Source organism: Doryrhamphus excisus, linkage group LG21 (assembly GCF_037039965.1).
Source record: "Doryrhamphus excisus strain RoL-2023G ecotype Guam linkage group LG21, RoL_Dexc_Guam_v1.1, whole genome shotgun sequence".
NCBI classification, from domain to species: Eukaryota; Metazoa; Chordata; class Actinopteri; order Syngnathiformes; family Syngnathidae; genus Doryrhamphus; species Doryrhamphus excisus.
The window spans coordinates 4,382,811-4,408,203 of record NC_136377.1 but is presented as its reverse complement, the minus strand read 5'-3'; the positions used below and the strand labels follow the sequence as shown (position 1 = coordinate 4,408,203).

Below are 25,393 nucleotides of genomic sequence, written 5' to 3'. Positions count from 1 at the left end.
TAAACATATTTTAAAACAACCCAAAGTAACTTGCAGTCTTAGCAGAGTATCACTTTACTATTCTATTTTTTTTTTTTTACAGTTTACTTCTCCGGAAGAGCCGACCTGCATTTCCAGTATTTGACCACTAGAGGGCAGAAACTCGCTGCTCTATAATTTTGAGTGATGCCTTCCAAGCCCACTGATTCTGTCGTAAATTACAAAAGCCTCAAAAGTGGGAGACATTTCGCGTAGCATTCTTAAATCTTTTTTGTACTTAAAGGATATTTTTGCCTACATTAGAAAGTATTACTAGGCATTATTAAAAAAAATGATATAAAACATTTTGTAAATGATGACAATACTAGCAGAATTGAAGTGATGCAGCAAGGAGAAAACTGAAAAAAATTGTAGTATTGTAATATTTTTGTGGTGGTACTTGGTATGAAAATTTTCACACCAATTGCATTAGAACTTTACGTTTTATTGTAATTTAAGATATTCAAATTATACAAGTAGAAGCTTTTTTTATGGGGGTCCCTGAAGGCAGCACAGGCGGGTCTACATGTGTAAAAACACATGTAGACCCGCCTGTTTTTTTTTTTTTTTTTTTTTTAACTCAGCAGCTGTTTCTCTTTGACTCGGAGTCTGCGGGTAAAGAAGTGCGGAACAAACTCTGGTGGTTTTTCTCGCCTGCTCAAACACACCTGATCTGATCGTCTCGATGGATTAGAGGAGACCACGCTTGCCCATGTAAGTGATGACCACTTCAGTTGGACATTTTTTTTTTTTTTTTTTACAAGGGATGTTGAAGCTGAACAGCATTCTGACCTCTGACCTTCAGCAAAAACTACTCTCATGAGGAAATGGATGTTGATGTTGGTGGGGTGGGGGGGTTCCTCTTTTTTTGATCTTTTATGTTCCACGTTGTGGATCTCTGTTAGCAACGATGCGGTTTATGATGTTTCAAACTAAAATAATCCATATCATAACAGACGCCTAACTGCTTCCTTGTCTATCACCCCCCCCACCCCAGACATGGAGTGTGTGTGTTTGTGGCTAGTGTGTGTGTGCGTCCTGAATGTCCTGAGTGTCAGTGCACACGGCGGACCGGACAAGGGTGAGCACCCCCACCACCTGGACCACCAACATCACCATTCCAACGCTAACGCCAACTCAGGTACAAGAAAAAGCTACATTTGATACGTTTGATTGGTGGCGGCCATGTTTTTCATGTTTTCAGTGCCCTTGAAAAACACGTACCAAAATTTAAAAGTGATTCGGCTGAGCATCCTGAAGTTACAAGGCCCTGAGCTATGGGAGGAATTTCTTACGGGGGTCAAATTTGGGGTTTAAAAACAGTGCCACCATGTGGTGTATTTGTCAGAAAAATAATAGCACAGGCAACCCAGTCGGGGGCATGTTTTGATACATTTTCACCCCTGTTCAGTCACTTCTTAGTGACCCTCATTAAATTTAATGCTACCATAAAACATTTCACCAACATAAATATGATTTTTTTTTGGGGGGGCGGGGGGTTAAGCATATGATAGAAGATATTTACACTTTACATGTGTCAAAAAAAAAACTGTATGTAGTGCGAGCTAGCAGTTAGCTTACCGCAGCTTCCGCGTGCTAACATCACGATAGCATCACAGGAAGGAAACTGTTCCAAAAATAGACTCCTCTTTAACTAAAGCAGACACTGTTATTATTGAAAAAGTATGGAGATTTGAAATAATGTTGAATAAACATCCTTTCACAGCCAATCAGAGCACAGCATCTAATGTTAGCAAACTGACGTATGAAGCATTTTTTTTTTTTTTTTTGGTTTGGAAAACTATGAACATCCTTTGATGATTAAAGAAATGGCCGATTCTGTGAGTAAAATATCATGAAATTCAAACAATAATTTGTCAGTGTTACATGAACACCGACTTTGACTTGACCTTCTTCTTCTGCGTTTCTTTATTTTTATCCGACCAGCTGCTGATGTTAATCCTCTAACAAAACGCTGTCGCTTCACCTGTCTCTCTTTACCTCGCGTTCCCGTGTTGATTTTTTTTTTTTTTTTTTTTAATGCGATGGACTCCCTTGATGGATGGGGGTTGATGTAGATTGGCTTTTTATATACAAACTGGAACTCTGGTACTGGTCCAACATAATACAGGCCGTATATTGTATCACATACAACCGTGTAACATTACTGAGTGGGATAGGAGGATGTAAATATTAGCAATGCTAGCGTAGCAATGTGAGCCACGGTGTTAAAGGGGATCTATTATATGCTCATTTTCAGGGTTTTGTATTGATTTGTTGACTCGGATAGAGCAGTTACACACAATAACCGCAGCTTTCTAGATCCTCCAGATTCTGCACCTCTTCCTGCCTCCGACATAAACGGTCTGTTTAATATACCCAACCCACAGAGGCGGTATCGTGCTCAGGGGAAGCAGTTGACATCATGAAATGGCGCCACTTCAAAAGCGAACATCCGAGTGCCATTTTTGTGAAAAGCGGAGCAAACAAATGAGGGAGATGATTGATTATGTTCCGGTTTTGGTGCTCATAAACACGTCGCAGGGACGCATTACTGCTGGAACATCCTTAACTAATCACTTTATCATACATATCATATTTTATGAAATATTATGAAAGCTATGTAACTGAAGGAATTCCACAGAAAGGTAAAACAGAGAAACTAGTTAATGTATAAATAAATGCACTCATGCTAATGTGGATTAGCCAATGTGCACACACAAAGTGTGCGTGCTGAACTTTAAAAGGTATCCGAAGATTTACAATCTGTTTAAGTTTCTTGTCTCCCTGTTCCCAGACGATGAATCCAAATGTCTCTAAACCTGCACCGAGTGTGTTTTTGCCTTGTAGTTTCTATTATGAATTGTGAGCTCACACCAACGCACACGCACACGCACACTGCAGCGCAATCATGCAGAGACTCTCCCGAGGCTGAAATGACCACATATAGGCATAAAGTTCCTGCTGTGATATGTATAACTCAGTTGTCATAGCGACCATGTCGGCATGATGAAGACATGATGGTGATGGATAGATGCTAGCTGCTAACTGTAGCTAACAGCGGCTTCTTGTAAGAAAACAACAATAACGTGTCATTTCCAGCCTAAACATAAAATACTTTTGTGATGTTTTCTATTTACCGTAATTTCTGGTGTTTTTCTTAAACTTTGAACCCCACGGCTTATACAGCGGTGTGGCTAAATTATAATCTCATCACGTCTCCTTTACTAATAACAAACAATAAATCGTTTAAATACTGCGCAGCTCTCAAGTCAGTGAGGGTACGATAGCCACATACGAGCTATCATTGTACTCACAATGAGCTTGACAACGCATAAAAAATGTCAGGACGTCATTATGTATATAACGGTATAACAATATAACAGTCCGACTCATGGTGTCAACGCTAAACTCATCAGACAGCGACTTAACAGCCAGAAAGTATATCTCAGAAATATACAACCATGTAACAATATTAGTTTCTAAGGAAAAAAAACAGAGCAATGCATTCATTTGGGGGCTGCAATGACGTTAGCCTCCCTCTTGACAGTTGCAGCATTGAAGCACCGTCCATCCATTTTCTATACTGCTTGTCCTCCAATGAAATGCTTTGTTCAGACGAATGCATTATGGGATTTTTTTTTCCACTCAAACTCATAGTGTATATTTATTAGGTACACCTTTTGACTGTTAAGTTGCTGTGAGATGAGTTTAGTGTTCATTCTAAGACGACAAACTGAGAGTCAGACTGTTCAACAGAGTAATGACCTCCTGCAATTTCCAATTGGGTTGACAAGCTCGTTGTAAGTTTTTTTTCATAGTTCATGATTTCGCTGATTCGATTTTGTGTTTAAGATCTGTGCGCCATCGACCAGCAGCTCTGTCAAGATGAAAACGCCCTGCTGAGTTTTGAGGCCATCTGCAGCATCCACAAACTGATGGACGACGATGCAGACGGCACGGTGGACGCGACCGAGACGGACGAGGTGAGACACAAACACCGGACTTTTATTCCCCACTGATAACGACCCACAGCCATTATTGTCTAAATGGCTACAGTAAATCATCACACAATATTGTCCATTGAGAAGGTATAATAATAAACACTCCATGTGGTCTTTGTCAGTTTATGCGTCAGGATCTCAAGTATCACGACCCGAAAGCCAAGCACAGCAGTTTCCACCGTGTGGACCTGCACATTAGCGTCGAGGACATGTGGGACGCGTGGAAGACCTCAGAAGGTGAGTCCATTTCCAAAAGGAAAGGGAAGTGCTAAATACAGTAACGGTATTTTTACTTTACAGTACCGTTCATCACTGTGATGTTGTAAAAACACAAAGAGAAGTGTTATTTTTTTTTTTTTTACAACTCATCAGTTACTATTTAAGCAGAATTCATTGTCTTTGTCAGGGTTGACCAAAAATGGGTCCTGGGTTTATGGACCCATTTGGACCCTTATGGTCAGAAAAATGTTGGCGAAAGGCTTTATCATATATGCTGCATGGAGTCATGTTAGTAATTAGTTTTTGGACAGGAATAATAATAATATGTAAAGAATACTCAAGCCTAAATATGGCTAAATAATATGAACGTTTAGTACAAGTGAGATCGTAGTTTTAGCAGTCAAGCTAATGTGTGACTGGTTCATTTCTCATTCAGTTGTCATGACGCTGAAATGTATGTGTTTAGTGTACAACTGGACACACGAGCAGGTAGACGAGTGGCTGCAGCTCAGCGTCGAGCTTCCTCAATATGCAGAAACCTTCCGCAAACACGGGCTGGATGGCAAAGCGTTACCGAGGTAATACTTATAGATCATATGGTTTCAGATCACAGTTATCACAGTATCAGCTGATACTGACAAACGTTATTATCACGTACTATTTAATCAAAATACCATTTTGTTTCCAGAAAATTTTCAGTTTTTTACATGTATTATATCTAAACAGTGTAAACACAATAATTGGAAAAATATTTCAACAATAATATTTTATCAAGAGTCTTATCAATGTCTGACAATTAAAGTTCCACTAATCAAGTTTGGGTTTTTTGGTGACTGGAGAAGCACTAGGCATTAAGCACTCGTGCGCTGTTCTCTGATTGGACATGGTTAAACTCTATATTTTATCAGTATCACTGCCCTGGGCTTTGACACAGTATCATTTCGACCTTTTCCCGTATCATTCATGGGCGCTTTCTAGGGTACAGGGCCAATTAATACTGTAGTATGTGATACTCAGCTATACAGTACACTCCGGCTGCGAGGATGCATTTATTTAATTTTAACCTCACTCCTACTTCCTGTCAGGCTGGCAGTGAAAAACACCACCTTGACCGTGTCCCTGTTGAAGATCTTGGACCGGAGTCATGCCCAGAAACTGCAACTGAAGGCTCTAGATACAGTACTGTTTGGACCACCACCAGGTATGTAAGTGTGAAGCATGTGTTCTGTGTTGTCACGGCAACATATGCTGTATTTTATTGTATTTTTGCAATTTCTGTGCACTGTTGAGATCCTGTTGTGTGGCTGGAGAATTTATAATTTTAGGTGTGGTGTGTAGGCCACTTTATGGCACGTTGCAGATAGCGCTGAGAGCCCTATAAAGATGCAGCAGGTGTTAAGATTGAAGGGCTTTTTGTCGGTAAACCGTGTTGCCAAAAAAAAAACACACGTTTTATTTAATCCGTTTGAGCTCTCCTGTCAATAAACACGGCACGCATTTGGAAACTGCAAATCTGCCTTCCTGTTTTTTAGCCCCCTGACACCACACCATGACACTAATAACTAATAAAGCAGAGGACCATAGTGCATATAAAAATAAAGCGTCCCCCCCCCTCTCTATTTAGAAGAGCCTGATGGTGTGTTCGGGGTTCAAACTAGAAATCCTCTTTTCAGTTGTCATAGCGACAATGTCGGCTGAAGACATGATGGTGATGGATAGATGCTAGCTGCTAAATGTAGCTAACAGGAGCTTCTTGTAAGAAAACAACAATAACGTGTCATTTCCAGCCTAAACATAAAATACTTTTGTGATGTTTTCTATATACCGTAATTTCTGGTGTTTTTCTTAAACTTTGAACCCCACGGCTTATACAGCGGTGTGGCTAAATTATAATCTCATCACGTCTCCTTTACTATTAAACTATTAATCGTTTAAATACTGCGCAGCTCTAAAGTCAGTGAGGGTACGATAGCCGCATACGAGCTATCACTGTACTCACAATGAGCTTGTCAGGACATCATTATGTATATAACGGTATAACAATATAACAGTCCGACTCATGGTGTCAACGCTAAACTCATCAGACAGCGACTTAACAGCCAAATCCTCTTTTTAGTAGATACTCTTCCATTGTTTATATAACCACTGTGCCCCTTTGTGTGTGTGTGTGTGTGTGTAACTAGGTCGACAAAACCGTTGGAAGGACCTGGTTCTGGGCGTGTCCATCCTGGCGGCACTCGGCGGATGCTGGTTCGCGTACGTCCAGACGAGGAGGTCCAGGGACGATCTGGGCAAGCTGATGAAGGACCTGGAGGGTCTTCAGAAGGCTGAGCAGAGTCTGCTGGACCTGCAGGAGAAGTAAGTTGAGTGAAGGCTTCTCACAACGTCACAAAGTGAAACCTGAGTGTATGTGTATGTGTGTGTGTGTGTGTGTATGTGCGTGTGGACGAGCACTGAAGAAGATTCCTGTTGAAACTCCTTTTAAGGACAAAGAGACCAGTAGCTGCCTTTACTGTGTGTCCTGTGCGAACACACACACACAATGGGATTAATACTACAGACTCCTTGTAGTTGTTCAGTCACAATGAAGTCTTGCTCATGTATGTTCAGCTGCTGGGCTGATCCAGTGTCAGTAAATTAGACTCAAACAGGTGGTGATGTACACAGGACACGACACACTTTCCTCTCATTAGTGTGTGTGTGTGTGTGTGTGTTTCTCTCTCTTGCATTACTTACTTCTTCATTTCTCACACAAGAAGATAACAGCGCCACCTGCTGACATCACATTTAATAAACAAAGCCAAAAATATCACACCATTAAAAATGCAACAGGCTGCACGGCGGTCGAGTGGTTAGCGCGCAGACCTCACAGCTAGGAGACCAGGATACAATTTCTGACTCTTATGCACAGTCCTACCTAGTATTCATCCTTCCAAAACCCTTCACCTTTGACACAACAAGGTGGCGCATTGCAGATGTTAGCATGTTTTTTTTTAGCACGGCGGGCGAGTGGTTAGCCCGCAGGCCTCAGAGCTGGGAGACCCAAGTTCAGTTCCACCCTCGGCCATCTCTGTGTGGAGTTTGCATGTTCTCCCCGTGTATGTGTGGGTTTTCTCCGGGTACTCCGGTTTCCTCCCACATTCCAAAAACATGCCAGGTTAATTAGCGACTCCAAATTGTCCATAGGTATGAATGTGAGTGTGAATGGTCGTTTGTCTATATGTGCCCTGTGATTGGCTGGCGACCAGTCCAGGGTGTACCCCGCCTCTCGCCTGAAAACAGCTGGGATAGGCTCCAGCACTCCCCGCGACCCTTGTGAGGATAAGCAGTCAAAAATGAATGAATGAATAAAATGCAACAGGAACTAAAACAAACATGAGCACTGGTGTACTGGTAGACCATCACATAACGTTACAACTGTTAGGCATGGTCAGGAAAAATGTGGATGTGGAAAGTCTTGTCATATTCCAAAGTATCCAATCTTGTATTCTTCTTCTCAGGCTGCAGAAGGCTCAGGAGGAGCAGCGGTGCGTTCAGGTGGAGAAGGTTAAAGTAGAAGAGGAGCTGAGGAGCGAGATCAACACGGCCAAGCAGGAAGCTCAGCGTCTCCGAGAGCTGCGGGAGGGCACTGAGAACGAGAGGAGTCGTCAGAAGTACGCCGAGGAGGAACTAGAGCAAGTAGGCGACAGCGAACGCACCGCAGTCTATAGTGTTGTAATTGAAAAAGAGTCAAACAGGATTTGGTTTTGTTTATAAAAAAATAAAAAAAAGGTGAGGACGGCGCTGAAGAAGGCAGAGAGGGAGCTGGAATCGCGGGCTCGCTGGACGCCACCGGAAGCTCTGCAGACGTGGCTGCAGCTGACACACGAGGTGGAAGTGCAGTACTACAACATCAAAAAGCAGAGCGCAGAGAGGCAGCTGCTCCAAGCCAGAGAAGGGGTGAGAATCCTTATGAGTACTCTTCTTCTCCAAAAACACTGCTAGTTGGCGCTGGAATATACTACACTAAAAGTGGGAAACTTTTTCCAACGAGGGCCGCCGCGTACAGATGATATTCTTAAACCAAAACCAAAGTATTTGTCTTTCGGGAACAGATGAATTTGGTTTACCTTCTCCAATGCTGCCCCCACCCTCTGGAACTCTTTGCCCCATTCACTCCGTGATTGCCCCGACCTTCCCACCTTCAAAAAACAACTCAAAACCCACCTTAATGTCTAACTTTTTATACCTGACTGCTGTGCCCCACCCCGCTTTTAGCCTTGTTTTTAGCTATATTTTAGCTGTATGGATGTTGCATTTTAATGCATCTTTTACTCTGTTTTTTACTCAACTCTATTTTTTATTTCTTTTTTCTTCACTGTAAAGCGTCTTTGAGTACTCTGAAAAGCACTATACAAATAAAATGTATTATTATTATTATTATTATTACATTATTTCTTATGGGAGAAATGTATTTGGTTAGAGTCTGACCTTCCTTAAGGTTCCACTGAATGTTTAAACTAAAACGTAATGCTTATTCATTTGGCAAACAAACATTCATTCATTTTCTACCGCTAATTGTCACGGGGGTTGCAGGGGTGGGGGGGGAGTGGTGCCGGAGCCTATCCCAGCTGTCTTAGGGTGAGAGGCGAATCAGCCAATCACAGGGCACATATAGACAAACAACCATTCACACTCACATTCATACCTATGGACAATTTGGAGTCGCTAATTAACCTAGCATGTTTTTTGGAATGTGGAGGAAACCGGAGTACCCGGAAAAAAACCCACGCATGCACGAGGAGAACATGCAAACTCCACACAGAGATGGCCGAGGGTGGAATTGAACTCAGGTCTGCACGCTAACCATACAATAACCAAAATCTGTCAGCTGGAAGTACTGTACTGTAAATAAATATAAGTTAACATCTTAATAAATGTTTTTACTTTTTTTTTTTTTTTTAGGCCGAGAAGATCAAAAAGAAGAGGAGTTCTCTATTTGGGACCTTCCATGTGGCTCACAGCTCCTCCTTAGATGATGTCGACCACAAGATCCTCTCTGCCAAGTAAGCGACTACGATATATACGTTTTCAAAACGCTTACAACCGTCACAATTCGACATCTAGCTGTGCTTCGTTCCACCATTCAGACAAGCCCTGGCCGAGGTGACGGCCGCCCTGCGAGAAAAGCTGCATCGCTGGCAGCAGATCGAGTCCCTCACTGGCTTCTGTTTAGTCACCAACCCGGGTCTTGGGGCGCTGGCCGCCGCCCTCAACCTGGACCCGTCCTTCCTGGGCCTGCGACCCTCGACCCCGCAGCATCTCTTGCTGTCGGATGACCTCGATGATATGGACGAGGACATCCTGTCGCCTGGAACGCTGCAATGTGAGTTTGCGGTCCCATTTTGTATCAGATTGGCGTGCTTGGACGTCACTTTTCTCTGACTGGTCGTCTCTACAGACGCAGCCTGGCAGATGGATCGACGAGTCAGTGACCTTTGGCCTCTGAGCGGCATTGCAGACAACCAATCGCCATGGAAACTCTCTGGTTGGCCCCTCCCTCACTACTAATCTATTAATATCCTCGTCACTGTGAGGGTATACACTCCAAAAATAAGACTTGTCTTGTTGACCCCTGCAGTTCAGAGTCTGATGCCCCTGCAGCAAAGGATGGGAGACCCGGCTATGATGTTCAACTCTCAGAGGTTGGTAGATGGGAGGGGCCCACGTCAACAGGAAGGGTGCGGCCTAATTACCTGCCCTCCCAGGGGCCCTCGGCAGACACGCAGTCGCTCCATTGGCCACCTGGAATTCCTCCCAGTACCCAGCACCCCTCTCTCCTCCTCGCTCTCACACCCCTGCATCTCCCCGGCCTCTGCCGCTCCTCCTCCTCGCGCCCCCGTACTTTCACTCTGTTGTCCTCCTGTCTCCAAATCCTCCTACATTGAGGGAACCACTTGCTTTTCTGCTCTGCTCCTCAAGTCCTCTTACTCTCTGGAGGCGCATGCGGGGGGGACTGTGATGAACCGAAGGCAGCGTTGTCGATCCGGAAGCTCTGGGTACCGTGCACTGCTCGGGCTTTTGCCAAAAGTTACTACAGTGGATCCCCGCATATTCGCCTTTCTCCTTAATTTGGTAGAAGATGCATCTCATTTCCACTAGCATGGCCATCATTTATAATTATGTACTAATGAATTATATTAACAGCATAATACATGCAGAACTGATACAAACAAAATAGATTACCCATGTTTTTTTTTTACCATTCGTGGGTGGTCCTGGACCATAACCCATGCGAAAAGCGGGGTCCTACTGTATTGTGTTTTTTTTCCCTCCGTTGACAGACAAATATCTTCAACTACTATAGAGTTTAGTGTGCTAACATAGCGCATTCATTAAAGTAGTCATTTAAAGACATTTTAGCCTCTGTCAGATCGTTATCCAAGCCTGACCCTCCAAGATTTCGCAATGTTGTGATCATGCAAATTCAACATGGCCTACTTTGGCTAACCGTTGTCATTTTTGACAATTAAATTGGTTCCTGTGCAGTACTAAACAACCGCTGAACCATTCACTCATTCATTCATTTTCTATCGCTTTTTCCTCACGAGGGTCGCGGGGGGTGCTGGAGCCTATCCCAGTTGTCTTCGGGCGAGAGGCGGGGTACAACCTGGACTGGTGGCCAGCCAATCACAGGGCACATATAGACAAACAACCATTCACACTCACATTCATACCTATGGACAATTTGGAGTCGCTAATTAACCTAGCATGTTTTTGGAATGTGGGAGGAAACCGGAGTACCCGGAGAAAACCCACCCCAAAACATGCAAACTCCACACAGAGATGGAATTGAACCCTGGTCTCTTAGCTGTGAGGTCTGCGTGCTAACCACTAGACCGCCATGCCGCCCACCGTTGAACCAATCAAATAAATGACCTCCCCGGTGTTCTCAACACATAGTGTGTTGGAACATGAACAAATATTTTTAAACCACGGAAGAATGTCTGCAACTTGTGGATGACAGAGCAGACGCCTGACAATAAGGGACTCTTCGACAAAACTATGTAAAAGTAACAGCACGTAATAATAAAATAACACGGTTGCAGCACATTCGCATGTAAGGATCCTCCAAGATGCCCCGACAGATTGTGTAGCTCAGTAAAGGACACAGAAGTTAGGCAGACATCACATACTGTTTTTTTTCTCTTGCTTCCTGCTTAGCTGCAGCCAAGAGCAGAATGCCTGTCTTACCAACTGACTCACTGAGATGGAAATGCCCCCTGGTGGTAAAATACCGATACAACTCCCAATATAAATGACTATTAAATAAAACTAAAAGGCTCTTAAGTACAAATACATTACTTAATGTGACCACACAGTTATAAAGGAGAGATAAAAAATATATATAAAATTGAGAAAAGGTCCCGACAATCACAACAACTAAAAACCCAGCAAAATCTTGGAGGGACTGATGTCCAGTGGAACCTCAAAAGTCAAACTCAAGCCAACAAACTTACACCGGTTGACTTCAAAAGTTGTTCTAATTTCAAAACGTGGAAAAAAAACCCTCCAAAATAATGACACGAATAATGTATACATTCCTGACTAAAACTGTGGCAATTATAGAAATAATTATTTGTTAAATAACTGTATTAACTGTCATACAATAAAGCTAAAATAAAGTAAAATCTACTCACCTTTTGAAGATGCCTAGTAAAGCTGGAATAGGAAGGTGTTTAAAGTAGCAATATAGTTGTGGGTATTACTGCAATGCAGTGTATAATACTGCAAATGTATTCATGCTAGTATTTACTTTTCATCTTTGCCATCGCTGGTACCCTTCTTTGGTGGCATCACGAAAAAAAGCCAAAGAAAACAACAAATCACATTTTCTGTGGTCGAAGTCCAAATGTTTTGACTTTGGAGGTTCCACTTTACATACTTTCATATCACGTTAACATGACTAAAATGTCAACAAAAAAAAGTGTTGATGAGCCAAACTATTCATTTTAATTCTTCCTCTCCTTTCTCCCTTAGAGACATAATGGACCGCTCAGACTCTGACTCCGCCCTCCCGCTCTCTCACACCGAATCCAGGAGCATGTACGGCTCCAAGCCCTTCCTACTTCCATCTAGGATCCACCCCCTGCAGGGTCAAACCCCCAGATTTAGAGGAGGGGGAGGCCTGGAGAAAAGCTCAAGCCTGGGAGAGCTGAGGGGCACCTCCGCCGCTTTCCTCTCTTCCTCCTGCTCCACCCGCTCCCTCTGCATCACGCCCGACAGCACCGACGGCCCCATCCTCTGCTCCTCGCTTCCAGGCTCATCTAGCGCAGGGACGGGCATCCAAACTCCCTCTAGGTGGAGCCCCGTGGAGGAGGAGGATGGGCGCGACGAGGGCGAGTCGTCGGGCGGACGCAGGAGAAACGCCTTCAATAAGATTTTTAAGAAAAAAAAGTGACATCACTGAAGACACGCTCATATTTTTGCCTTTTGGACGATGGGATAACTTCATTTGTTTGACTTATGGACAAAAACACAACAGCCCAGTAGAACAATAAAAAGAGGTACACATTGGACTTCAGCCTAAATTTGTTGGACAAAAAAAAGTCAACCACTCAACTTCAGGTTCGGTGATGTCACCACAGAAGAGTACTTGTGGTGTACCAGAGGAAAAGTGCAATGATAACCATAGAAAAAGACCTACTGCAAAACAGGAAATGCTATCATCAATTTTACTTAGGGTGCATTTTCAAACTCTGTGTCTGTCGGGCGTTCTTAAGGGTGAGAAGTTAGCATGTTTCTTATCTGTACAGCTAAAGGTTTATGATGGCTACAGTTTGACCCCGGAACAGATAAATTCACTTTACGTTATGTCCTATGGGAATGTACTCTATTTTGAGCAACCAGCATCACAGGACTTTGGAGTTTCCAGTAGTCTGCTTTGATTTATTCCATAGGATGAATGGACTGAAAACCAGGAGGCCATGTTTGGTATTTTGGACTGTCTTTGTTTTTTTTTTTTCCCCCACTCAGAAGAGAAGTGAGATCAATCATCCAAATTAATTTTCCACAGTTTGATGTTGACGACACACACACACACACACACACACACACACACCAAATCATCCGTTTTGTGTGCATGTCTAAGGGAGGTTGTGAAGCTGAAATGTTACTTGATTTAACAGTAACAAAAAAAATGAAATATATTTATTGTTTGTAAAGAAAAACTGCTTATCCTGTACCCCGAAATTCCATCCACGTGTCTATTTTATGATTAGAGTATTTAAAGTGTTTATTATTAAATAACTGACTTTATCTTTGGTTTGCAGTTTGTTTGCTGAAACTCAAGTCGATACGGTAAAATTGTAGCATTCACCCTTTAGAAACATTTCGCTCCTTTTGCGGCGGAAGTGAAGGAACACAAAAAAAGAGAAATGAAAGTTTCAGTGACTCAATTTCCTTTGATGGTGGAGTGGGTTCCTCTTTAAATCCCGTTCACTGTCCACCAAGCAGGTAGAACATGTTAACTGTATATAAATTTGATCAAGTTATTGAAAAGAACGTCTTATAAAGTACTTCAAAGTATGTGTCAGTAAGTAAGTAAGAGAGGTTTTGAACTGATCAATGAATCTGCCGCCGGCATCCGCAGAACGAGCCGTGGCCGTGGGAGAGAAATGATAAACATGTGACTGAACATGAGCTGCATGTGTATCTCTGTAGTGTTCTATATTTAACCCCCAGCAGGCCTGTGCAGGCTCTCTCGCACATACTCGACATAAACCAGCTGAGACACGACGAGCAGGATGGAGGTAAAACTCTTACTAATGTTACCTAAGGTCTTGTCTGCTTGGGTGTGTGTGTCTTTTTGTTTTTTTTTTTTTTTTAAAGCAAAGTCGCATTAGAGCGGACAAAACTACCGCTGCTGCTCAACGCCAGTTTCTGTTCCGCTTTCTACACAACAGATCGTCATTCGCTACCCTGCATATTCCCGGATTTCTTTTCTCTGCTGGTTTAAATTGTAAATAATTCCAATTGGTTTATGGTAACTTCACTAGTAAAGTGATTTGATGGTGTGATCTGCAGGGGATAACGAGTAAATCAGTTATCATTCCAGCAGAGGGTGTCGTCTCACAGGTCAAGTCACTTAACATTTTTCAGCAAGATGATGCTTTGACAAGATGTGAACGTGATGTTGCCTAATTACAAATTTTGTAAATACTGTATGCCTTGAATTGTTTCCTAATGTGCAAAACCGAGTCGGAAATGCATCTAATAACAATGAGAGGCATATTATAGTATAATATAATATTTTGGCTCGTGGGCTGCATTGAGTTAACAAAATTGTCCAGGGGAACCAGAACATATATTTAACACACACACACTATTTTATGCTTATAATTTTCCTTTAATTATTTGTCTAATTTAAGTGAAAGTAGTAATAAACATCAGACCACATCAAACTATGTAATTTAATTTTACAGTTTTGTTGTTTTTTTTGTTTTTTTTACTAAATAAGACATCCGACTTGCAAGTCATGTTACCAGTTTGTATGTTAAAAGTTGAAATAGGGGCCCGATTCAAACGCTTGTTGGGCCGCATGTGGCCCCCGGGCCATAGTTTGCCCACGCCTGATTTAGCGTATGAAAAATAGCCATTTCGGTGCTTTGAATTGATGCATTCTTTCGATATTCGTGGGAGGGTAAGGAACGTAACCTTTGCAAATAGTAGGACTCTTTCATTCTTATTTAATGGACTTGACATAGTGATTACCAAATATGGTAAACATTTTATTCATAAAATTAACCTTTTTAACCAAGTTGGGAACCTACCATTTAGTTGAAATTATTGCAGATTAATTTGAGTTCTTAAAGGGGACGTATTATGCTCATTTTTTCAACTATGTGACTATGATGATGCGATGATGAAACGGCAAGCTGCAGGATCTGATACTTCCTGCAACAAAAAAAGTGTGGCGCACACACACAAGTTCACATCCTGATGCTTGCAGCAACAAAAAAAGTCGAATGCGTCAACTTTTGTTTAGTTCCGGCAAACATTTCTTCAACTCCTATTATTTATTTATTCATTTAACCAGACATTAAAGCAGTCCAATCGGTGAGCAACTGCCTGCCTGTGAGAGGAACATGCAGGACGGACGTGTGCAAGAAACACAGGTAAGGATTTTAAACAACTTGGTTAAGACTGACTGTGTTTATTTGTGTACACCAACTACTCCAGAAGGATGGAATATATCTGTACATGCACCCCCTTGCTCTGTTTGCCTGTGCTGTTATTTTTCCTAACAAACGCACCACATGGTGGCGCTGTTATAAAACCCCATTTGTTGCATTTACATGAAGTTTAACGTGCTCTACATAACAAGCCACCGTACATTGGAAGTGTTTCAGCAAATTTCCACATAATTTGGTATGCATCTGATTGACAAGCGCATGTCTGTCAAATTTGAGCAAGGTCGGTTGGCCGCCATCATGCAAATCATGGCTGGGACTTCATCTTTGACCCAAACGTTGACGGCACTCAATACCATGTATGCTAGCTATGCTAACTACAAATTGCACTTTTGGAAGTGGGAGGTGGGGTGGTTTATTTTATATAATATAATCATCAAACTTACTTATTTGCTCATATAAAAACACTCACAGAGTAATGAGTCCGCCTTCCTTCTTTGTGGTCGGAGCTGTGTGACGTTCAGGTCCACTCGTGATTGTGAGCATTTGGCGCTAATTGTTTATCATATCGCTTTATGGCTATTGCCGCACGCCACATTGGGAAACTAGGGTTTTCAGACATGTGGAAATGAACTTGAATTGTAATCCTGCTTTACAACCACTTGGGGGCGTCTCTAAGAAATGCGATTTTGGAGAGATACATTTAACTATTGAAAAAATAATTGGAATATGTTTTACTCATAATTAATTGTGCAGCAGTAGTCAATTGTAGTTCTCATAGGAACAGCAGATACGCTCTCAAAGAGGAAAAAAAAAAGAGAAAGAGGAAGTGGTTTAACGGTTGTGGTAATTTGACAGATTGGGAGTACATTTATGCAATTCACTCGCACAATCTCACTAACTGACAAGTGAGGACATTTTGGTGTGTCCTAGGCTAGGAGTAGATGAACGCATGCATGTGTGTCGCTACTCCAGGCTGTGCCATGATTTCATTATCTGTTGAATGTGAGCAATGCGAGACCTTCAGCCGAAATGGACATGGATCAGCCGCACATCAACAGCTGTCTGATGTATGTGTGTGTGTGTATGTGTGTGTGTGTGTTTGAACCACTCAATAAGTAAATCTCAGTGCTATGTAGGAGGTATATTTACAACAAGAACGACTACTCACCCATGAATCATTCCGGTTTCCTTCTTTAGGAGGCTCTGTCACGGCCCTCGGTTGCTGAACTTGCCGGAAGGTTCAAAGGTTCACCTCCTCCACAAGATGCTGCAGTCAGAGAAACAGTGAGTTAGTTAATCAGCCGCCATCATAGCATCGGCGTACTGTACACACACCCAGTACAGCTTTACTTTAGATGGGAGGTATAGTTTGGAGAAAGAAAGAAAAAATGATTTCCCTTGTCTTTTTCAGGAAAAGCCTGTTAGACGTCGACCTCCTCGCTCCTTGCAACTGCCCAAAATCCATGGAGACGAGCAGGAGGTCAGCAATGTTGACACAATTTGATCTGCACCAGAATTTAATTAATTGACTCATTCAGTAGCCTTTTCCAAAGAATATAACAGCAACTATTTGTTTTATTTCTAATAAGTTACTTATGCCATAAAAAATGTTATATTTTGAATATTCATGTAAAAAAATGTAAAATATTTTGTATTACTTATAATAATAATAATAATACATTTTATTTGTATAGCGCTATTCAGAGTACTCAAAGATGTTTTACAGTCGAGAAAAAAAAATAAAAATAGAATTGTGTAAAAACAAAGTAAGCGGCACAGCGGTCGAGTGGTTAGCTCTCAGACCTCACAGCTAGGAGACCAGGGTTCAATTCCACTCTCAGCCATCTCTGTGTGGAGACCCGTGCATGCGCGGGTTTTCTCCAGGTACTCCGGTTTCCTCCCACATTCCAAAAAACATGCTAGGTTAATTGGCGACTCCAAATTGTCCATAGGTATGAACGTGAGTGTGAATGGTTGTTTGTCTATATGTGCCCTGTGATTGGCTGGCCACCAGTCCAGGGTGTACCCCGCCTCTTGCCCAAAGACACTCCCCGTGACCCTCGTGAGGAAAAAACGGTAGAAAATGAATGAAAAACAGAGTAAAGGATGCATTAAAATACAATATCCAAACATTCATTCAGAGCTAAAACAAGGCTAAAAGCGGAGCGGTAATACAACATAGTAGTAATACAAAAAAAATTTGGAAAATACTTCTAATTTTGTTTGTTTTGTTATATTTTAATAAGACATACAGTATTTTTAAAAATAGTCCAAAAATAATTCCATATACAAATAGTGGAACTATATGCTGATCTATCCATCCATTGTCTATACCATTGGGGTCACAGGTACGCTGGAGCCTATTCCAGCTGACTTTAGGGGTGCACCTTAGATTGGTTGCCAGTCAATACCAGGACACACAAAGACAAACAACTCCAATTAGCCTCACATGCATGATTTTGGGATGTGAGTGCCTGGAAAAAAACCTATGCATGCATGCAAACTCCACGCAGAGATGCTCCAATAGAAATGGCGGCAAAAACGGGAAACGATATATGTAAAACGAGACTATACTCTGTATGTGTCAGAGGCCCGCTGGTGTCACCTCTCCTGTAAAAGTCAAGAGGAACTCCGCTCTGATTGAGAAGCTTCAGGTAAGTCGACGCTGCCGTGTCATCAGTCTGCCATCATGTGACATGTGACATCATTGCACTTCCTTCTCTTTAGGCCAACCTTGCTCTGTCGCCCTCAGCCCTGCTGCCCTCTCCCAAGAGTCCTGGATTTAGGCTGATGCCCCCCTTCAGCCCTCCGCCATCCCCTAGCCCCACGGCGGGCACCCCTTCGTCTACACTGAGCCCTTCCAGCCCCGTCTCCATGTGTTCGTCGGTGACTGAGGAGGAAGGGCCGACCTCATTTGAAGCCCCTCCCACAGCTGCGGAGGGCTCTCTCCTGAGCAGCGTCAACAAGGTCGGTCAGATAGTTGGTACAGATGACGACACAATGGATTCATCTGCAGTTTTTTTTTTTTTTTTGGTTCTCCTCCAGGGTCGAGCTCGCCACTCCCTCAGGCGACGCCCTCCATCCCGTCGCCATAGAAAGTCCAGCAGTGGTGATGAGCAGACAGACCCACCCTCGAGCCAACCGGACCATGAAACAACAGAACGAGATAGAGAAGGAAGAATCTTCAACAATGAAAATGGAGGAGACCATGTTGAAGAAAGCAAAACCGAAACAAATTGTGATGTCAATCTCCGAAGAGAAGATGACGACGACAACGATGAGGAGGAGGGTGGAGAAGACCACAAGACTGGAGATGGAGTCAGCGAGGATGAAGGAGACAAGGAGAAAAGCTCAGGAGATGATCAAAACAACAACCAAAAAGACCTAACAAGCAATGTGAGTGTTTTGGTCACGTGGATACGGATTTATGGGATAATTAACAACTTGATTGTGTCCTGCAGGGTTCCGCGTGTCAGAGTTGAAGTCCAGGACCAAGACTCGATTCATCTATTGGGGTCTGGTTTGGAAAGAAGCACTCAACGAGTGCAGAAACAAACTTTTTTTTGTTTTTGTGTTTTATAGAATCGCTGCTGGCTGTCTCAAAGATGGCGGAAACTCTTACGATTGTGCTGCCTTTTTACACAGCTGTATTTGTTTGTTTTCACAGGCTAATAACGAAACTCGATTGTTGATCCTTTTCCCTACGTCAATGTTTTTATTGTATAAAACTACCACATTTACTGTACAATGTGATTGATTTCTTACAGCATTCCTAAAACCATTGCGCAAGGATTTGGGAATCAAACTCGCCACGTTTTTATTATGAACTCAGGGAGGCTATAAATTCAGAATTCAAACAGAAGTAGTAAGGTCGTAGCGTTAGTTTTTTTTTTATGCTAACTCAAATATGAGTAATAAACCCAAGAAGACAAACAGAAAATGGAAATGGTACATGCGGTTCTGTGCAACATGGCTACAAGTCAACAATGGAATATACTCCAGAAAGAGCAGAAGTATCCGGGAGTTATTCCCAACCATTCACCAGAGGTTTTTAGAAGCTGTCATTAGCTGCTTTTATAAAAACATTTGGAGAAATTTGGCACATCTTTCCCAACAGTCGAACTTTTACACAGAACCAACACGAGGTTGCTTCTCTTACATAGTGGATATGACATCAGAAGCCAGAAAAATGCCAGGTCAACTAATGACTGCGCCGCTTATGCTCAACATCAACATGGCTCTGTAGACACATTCCAGTCAAGGGCATTCAGAAGCAGTGATGCCCGAAAGTTGGCACCCCTCCACACGATTGGGTCACCCTTAATCCTGACCGAGGTTCACTTAAGGAAGCGACCAAAAGGTAACATGGTTCCTTTTGCTCGTTCTTTGCTTGGGTTTAATCCCATTACATCGCCGCCATCAGTCTGATTCCGAGAGGAGAAATTAAACACTTTGATCCTGTGATGAACTCCCATTCAGAGAAACTGTAACCACAAATAAACACACATGGAACAGTGACCTTCCAAATTGGGAGACAGAAGGCATGCTGGGAAGATGTTTTGGGAAAAACTAAGGGCGGGGACTCGATGAGCTCTTTAAAGGTGAATACAATGGTCCTTTGATAAACCTTTTCATTGGTAATCCCTGGTCATGACCATCCAGACAGACAGACAGATCCGGATCACAACACGTCGAACCTGACTGGCTGTTACCCTTCCATGTAATCAAATTCCGACATCTTAGAAACAATAGCAAGCTTTCTCATTGACACTTTTTCGTAATGTTTTGTACAAACAGTGCCCTGCTTGTGCCCTGAAAATTTTCAGTCATGTAAAAATAAATAATACTTCTTAAAAAGTTAGTCTGGAGTCAGGCTGCACGGCGGATGAGTGGTTAGCGTGCAGACCTCACAGCTAGGAGACCCGGGTTCGATCCCACCTTTGGCCATCTCTGTGTGGAGTTTGCATGTTCTCTACCTGTGCATGCGTGGGTTTTCTCCGGGTACTCCGGTTTCCTCCCACATTCCAAAAACATGCTAGGTTAATTGGCAACTCCAAAATTGTCGATAGGTATGAATGTGAGTGTGAATGGTTGTTTGTCTATATTTGCCCTGTGATTGGCTGGCCACCAGTCTCGTCCAAAGACAGCTGGGATAGGCTCCAGCGACCCTTGTGAGGATAAGCGGTAGAAAATGAATGAATGAATAGTCTGGAGTCCTGCCCTTGTCCCAGGAATGTGGAATTCCCTTCCACAAAAAACATATCGTACTGTCCACTCGGTTTTGTGTCATTTTCAACAGAGTGTGGGAAGTTCATTCATTCATTCATTCATTCATTCGTTTTCTACCGCTTTTTCCTCACGAGGGTTGCGGGGGTGCTGGAGCCTATCCCAGCTGTCTTTGGGCGAGAGGCGGGGTACACCTTGGACTGGTGGCCAGCCAATCACAGGGCACATATAGACAAACAACCATTCACACTCACATTCATACCTATGGACAATTTGGAGTCGCTAATTAACCTAGCATGTTTTTGGAATGTGGGAGGAAACCGGAGTACCCGGAAAAGAAAACCCACGCATGCACGGGGAGAACATGCAAACTCCACACAGAGATGGCCGAGGGTGGAATTGAACTCGGGTCTCCTAGCTGTGAGGTCTGTGCGCTAACCACTCGACCACCGTGCAGCCAAGTGTGGGGAAGTATGAAACAATATACTAGTAATTCCCAATCAAGGGTACTATTTGTTGAGTGGTGAACATTCCTGTCCCCCAGTGGGGGCATGACAAAACACCACATACACCGTCCTGCCTTGTTACACCTCAGACAAAGCCAAAACAACCCGGAAAAATTGTCTAGCCATTCCGTGTCAATGCTGTTCAAATAGAACATAGGAAAAATGTGATCCCCCTGGCTTTTATACAAACTATGTGAAAGGGGATCAGGTCTCTGACGGGAGTATCCACCGGGCGGAGGGGGCGGTCACCCTTTTGGATTTGTGGGTGGTCATGACTAAGCAAAGTGCCGACTCATTCCAAGAGAGTCCCAAGTTGGTGGCCCACCAGGAAAACCGGGACATAGAGCCCGAGAGTGTTATGTAACCAATGGTACCCTCTCACCTGAGCGGGGGAGGTAGCAGCTCAGGTCACAGCGGCATGGCAGCTTGATCTCATTAAAGCGTTATTTCAGGAGTGCCCTTTTAGTCTTCCTGCGGGACCTAAGAGGGTTAGAGCATCCTTTTGCTCTCTGCCTGCAGAGTCACTCATGCGGGCTGCTCTCAGCATCCTCAAGATTGCTGCTGGCCTCGCTGCCATGGAGTTGTAGCCTCTTTGGCAGTTTTTCCTTCATCTTTTCCGACATTTGTGTCGCCTGCTTTGCATTTGCACACTTTTGGATGTAGACCTTCTAAATCCTGTTTTTGTAGCATCCCCTCTCCCCATCCCCCCCTAACAAAAACACTCTTGACGTTAGCTTTGAATGATGGGGAACCACGGCTCCAACCTGGATGACATCCTTGCAGAGGACATGCACCACTGGTACAACATGTTCATGCGGGAGTCGCCGTCGGGACTCATTACGCTTTTCGAGCTGAAGACCATTCTGAACCTAAAGGGGATGACCGAAAACGCCAACAGCTACGTGGACCAGGTCTTCTGCACCTTCGATATGGACGGGGTGAGCGAATATGACCATGTGGTTTAGGAAGACAAAACAAGTCGTACGTCAGTACTCAAAAGTCATGGTTGTTAAGAGAATCAGGTCGTTCACGGGCTCACTGTCAAATAGGCTTAGAGCGTTGGCGTGCACCGCCATCAATCCCAGCAGTGACTTTATTAAGAACACATTATTGGATTCAAGTCCATCATGGTCAAGTGATTTAGAACACCGAGAGTAAATTTCAACGGGGGAAAGGACCGTCCTCATATTGGCTGGATCTTGAAAATGGAGGTTGAAGCGTACGATCGGTAGAATAAAAATACCCAATGCTAAATATAAAAGTACAGTGTAAGCAGAAAACACAATTTAAGAAAATGCGTCCATAAAAAAAAGTTAGATTGAAATAAAGGGAATAATGTTAATTATTCTAATAACCCCCCCCATAATTTTGACTTAATTCTTGTAAAATTTGTAAAAAAATTTCTTCTGAAATTACAACTTCACTCTCAAAAACCTTGTCCTAAATAATTTAATCTCTAAATTGAACTATGTTATTCTTGCAAAATTAGTATTTTTCCCCCCTGAGGATTTTCAGAGCATTTCTATTGTTTATGACTTATGAACATGGGTTCAAATCCCACTCAAGTGTGTGTCAGGAAGGGCATTGAGTGTAAAAACTAAGTCACAACCATTTATACTGTGGTGACCCCTAACAGGGAAAAATATATTTATATGGACTTTTTCCTAGTGACTACAGCCTAATAAAATTTGTTTTCTTTTCTATATTTCTTGATAAAATTTATAACAATATGCTTTTTCAATAATATTTCAGTTTTACTCTTGTAATTACAACTTGTTCCTAGTAGAATTGTGACATTTCAGTGATGGTTATTGTGTGTTGTCTCTGTGCAGGACGGCTATATCGACTTTGTGGAATACATCGCCGCCATCAGTCTGCTGCTGAAAGGAGAAATCAACCAGAAGCTGAAGTGGTACTTCAAACTCTTTGACCAGGATGGAAACGGAAAGATCGACAAAGAGGAGCTGGAGACTATTTTCTCGGTAATTAACATAAAAGATGCGCCATGGAGCAAGGCGATGGCATTCAGTCCTAGTGGGTTTTTCAGGATTAAGTGCAAAGTCAGACGACTGCTAATCTGCTGAATCAGCTCAATGTATCTGACATCAGGAAGTGGAAGGAACTGGGACAAATGACTCTGACCCAGTTTGACCAAGCAAGAGTTCTGCCACTCTTGCTCACTGGGAATCATTACTCCAACCACAAAATAAATATGAGAAACATTTTTATGTCTCCCTCTGCAGGCCATCCAAGATATCACACGAAACCGAGACATTGACCCCGAAGAGATAGTCACTCTCATATTTGAGAGAATCGACGTGAAAGGAGAAGGTAAAACACACAAAAACACCCCTTGCTTTTCTTCTCCCCACGACTGCAACTTACCCTAATATCACTCATCAGGTGAGATGACCTTGGAGGAGTTCATCGAGGGCGCTAAAGACCACGAAGACATCATGGACATGTTGAGGAACCTGATGGATTTGACGCCCGTGCTGGTCATCATCGTGGAGGGCCGGAGGGGCTGAGAGCTGACCTGAAAACCAAAAGGAAAACTCTGAAAAAGACCCACTTCAACCTGCCCCCCCCCAAAAAAAGACATGATGTCAGAACATCAGAACAGAGGTTACCACACTTGGACTGAACGTGTCTCTTTACCTCCTTACAGAGTCAGTTCATCGATTTTAGTGCCTGTTTCTTGATTTAAGTTGGAGGAGAGCTTTAAATCTAGACGTCAAGAGCTCACACACTTGAAATTTGATACCCATTTTTCATATTCTAAATGATGTTGGCTTTTATGTATAGGTCAAAGCAAACAAAGGAGTAGTAGGGACACACTGAAAATTGTAAAATTATGTTATTTTTGTAAAATTGAGATTTTTGTCTCGTAAGACACTTTTTTTTCCTATTTTTTCTTTGACTATATTCTCATATTTATTCTCACAATAGTTCCACTCTCCCGAGTAACATTACAAACTTATAGCCAGATTTATTTCTCATAATTTTATTATTTTGACAATTATTTTTTATTATCATTTGTAATGTTGAATATTTCTTTTCCCTCATAAGATTAAAAAAAATCTGTAACATTTTAATAATCAAGACGTTTTCTTAACATATTAAAATGAGGGATTTATTTCATATGAGACTTTTCCCAAGGAAAATTACTTAATTCCCATTCTTTTGATTTTCATACTATGACATTTTTGTAGCAAAATATTTTCAAGTAAAATGACATCATCATTCACATAATTATAACACTATTTCTGTAATTACAACTTTTTTTGAAGCAGCATTTTGTTTCCTTCGGTGTGCCTCTAATATTCATCCAGGTGAAGATGCTTACACACTAAAAAATACTACCCTAGTTCAATCATAGAACAGGTTACACGAAATGTGAAATAACGGTTGTGCTTCCGTGATAGGATTTAACGTTCACTTGACAGATTTACTTTAAAAAAAAATGTTGGTCATACCTAAAATACCTACCTTTGTAATTTCTGTTAGCATACTTCACGTTTTCAGTGTTCGGTAAAAGTTCAGTAGGTTTCATGTCCTATGACCTTAGATGTCAGGTACATTTACGGAGCCAGCCTATGAGAGCATGCTGGGAGTCTGTTCTGGGTCAGCAGGCGTTTACACTGATCCTCTTAAAAAGTCTGAAAGCTTCAGGCAGGCTGCTCTTTAATGGAGAGAGTGTTGAAGCTCCGATGTACACTTGAAATGTCAAAATAGCTTCCGTGAACTGTTAGTCCCAGTTTGTCTAACGAAGCAAACCGGCACATGCTTTCCGTGAAAACAATGTACTTGTATGGTTTTTGTGCGAATGGTCTTTTATGAGGATACCGGATCAAATGAGTGGCTTTACTTTTATACGGTGACGTTTGTGATCAGATCAAGGAACCGAGGACACTTTATCTACCCCTTAAAAGGGATAGCAAAGCACCTGTGCAAAGTTGCTAAGTGATAGCATCAGAGATAAACTGGTGAAAAAAGAACTGGTTAGCATGCTAACTAATTGTGCAATTCGCTAGGAATAGTGCTATACATTACCAGCATTATACGTGTAACTTGTAAGTGATGGCCGAGCAGGTTAGCGTATATTACAATCAGTTATTTGTGCAATAGATTTTTACAGTGAGTCTTTCCCCTTATAGGTTCATTGTAACAAATCACGTTTTGTGTTGCCTTATCAATAAAAGTTGTCAAACTTGTGTTTGTTATGTTCATTTACATTTTCTCCAAC

At 42.4% G+C, this 25,393-nt stretch overlaps 4 protein-coding genes across 6 annotated transcripts in view; 3 read left to right on the top strand and 1 right to left on the bottom strand.

The window, feature by feature from the left end:
* The window catches only part of rhogb (ras homolog family member Gb), a 30,176-nt gene extending 6,499 nt beyond the window's left edge, over positions 1-23,677 (bottom strand). Inside the window, exons 1-3 of the mRNA XM_058086105.2 lie at positions 23,533-23,677; positions 16,584-16,682; positions 6,448-6,588 (exon numbers count right to left, since the gene is read on the bottom strand). The gene's annotated coding sequence lies outside the window, so the exon portion shown is untranslated. The remainder of the gene's footprint in view (positions 1-6,447; positions 6,589-16,583; positions 16,683-23,532) is intronic.
* On the top strand, positions 586-12,797 carry LOC131137792 (stromal interaction molecule 1-like). 2 transcript variants are annotated; one of them, XM_058086093.2, is made up of 14 exons: positions 586-732; positions 1,016-1,159; positions 3,874-4,004; positions 4,145-4,259; positions 4,708-4,819; positions 5,327-5,442; positions 6,425-6,599; positions 7,742-7,919; positions 8,013-8,180; positions 9,186-9,286; positions 9,371-9,606; positions 9,682-9,768; positions 9,862-9,925; positions 12,261-12,797. In XM_058086093.2, the coding sequence occupies exons 2-14, from the start codon at positions 1,018-1,020 to the stop codon at positions 12,679-12,681; spliced, it is 2,046 nt and encodes a 681-aa protein (XP_057942076.2). In that variant the 5' UTR covers positions 586-732; positions 1,016-1,017; the 3' UTR covers positions 12,682-12,797. The 2 variants fall into 2 exon arrangements, with proteins under 2 accessions (XP_057942076.2, XP_057942075.2); XM_058086092.2 differs by having other exon boundaries at positions 9,862-10,279.
* On the top strand, positions 13,958-19,468 carry dub (duboraya). 2 transcript variants are annotated; one of them, XM_058086097.2, is made up of 8 exons: positions 13,958-14,032; positions 15,319-15,397; positions 16,613-16,699; positions 16,827-16,895; positions 18,004-18,069; positions 18,143-18,382; positions 18,461-18,811; positions 18,877-19,468. In XM_058086097.2, exons 2-8 carry the CDS (start codon positions 15,368-15,370, stop codon positions 18,895-18,897), a joined length of 864 nt encoding a protein of 287 aa, XP_057942080.2. In that variant the 5' UTR covers positions 13,958-14,032; positions 15,319-15,367; the 3' UTR covers positions 18,898-19,468. The 2 variants fall into 2 exon arrangements, with proteins under 2 accessions (XP_057942080.2, XP_057942079.2); XM_058086096.2 differs by lacking the exons at positions 13,958-14,032; positions 15,319-15,397 and adding an exon at positions 16,018-16,482.
* Positions 21,618-25,361, top strand: guca1d (guanylate cyclase activator 1d). The gene is made up of 4 exons (XM_058086108.2): positions 21,618-22,085; positions 22,980-23,129; positions 23,391-23,478; positions 23,551-25,361. The coding sequence occupies exons 1-4, from the start codon at positions 21,888-21,890 to the stop codon at positions 23,673-23,675; spliced, it is 561 nt and encodes a 186-aa protein (XP_057942091.1). The 5' UTR covers positions 21,618-21,887; the 3' UTR covers positions 23,676-25,361.
* Positions 25,362-25,393: the final 32 nt, after the last annotated feature.

What these genes read in the sequence shown, in the direction of transcription:
- LOC131137792 (XM_058086092.2), top strand. Translation starts at nt 1,018, where the DNA reads ATGGAGTGTGTGTGTTTGTGGCTAGTGTGTGTGTGCGTCCTGAATGTC. An exon ending in CCGAGGAGGAACTAGAGCAA is followed by an intron (nt 7,920 to 8,012) that starts GTAGGCGACAGC and finishes AATAAAAAAAAG; the next exon opens with GTGAGGACGGCGCTGAAGAA. An exon ending in CACAAGATCCTCTCTGCCAA is followed by an intron (nt 9,287 to 9,370) that starts GTAAGCGACTAC and finishes TCCACCATTCAG; the next exon opens with ACAAGCCCTGGCCGAGGTGA.
- dub (XM_058086096.2), top strand. Translation starts at nt 16,357, where the DNA reads ATGAACGCATGCATGTGTGTCGCTACTCCAGGCTGTGCCATGATTTCA. An exon ending in TCCATGGAGACGAGCAGGAG is followed by an intron (nt 16,896 to 18,003) that starts GTCAGCAATGTT and finishes TGTATGTGTCAG; the next exon opens with AGGCCCGCTGGTGTCACCTC. An exon ending in TCCTGAGCAGCGTCAACAAG is followed by an intron (nt 18,383 to 18,460) that starts GTCGGTCAGATA and finishes GTTCTCCTCCAG; the next exon opens with GGTCGAGCTCGCCACTCCCT.
- guca1d (XM_058086108.2), top strand. Translation starts at nt 21,888, where the DNA reads ATGATGGGGAACCACGGCTCCAACCTGGATGACATCCTTGCAGAGGAC. An exon ending in GCACCTTCGATATGGACGGG is followed by an intron (nt 22,086 to 22,979) that starts GTGAGCGAATAT and finishes GTCTCTGTGCAG; the next exon opens with GACGGCTATATCGACTTTGT. An exon ending in AATCGACGTGAAAGGAGAAG is followed by an intron (nt 23,479 to 23,550) that starts GTAAAACACACA and finishes ATCACTCATCAG; the next exon opens with GTGAGATGACCTTGGAGGAG.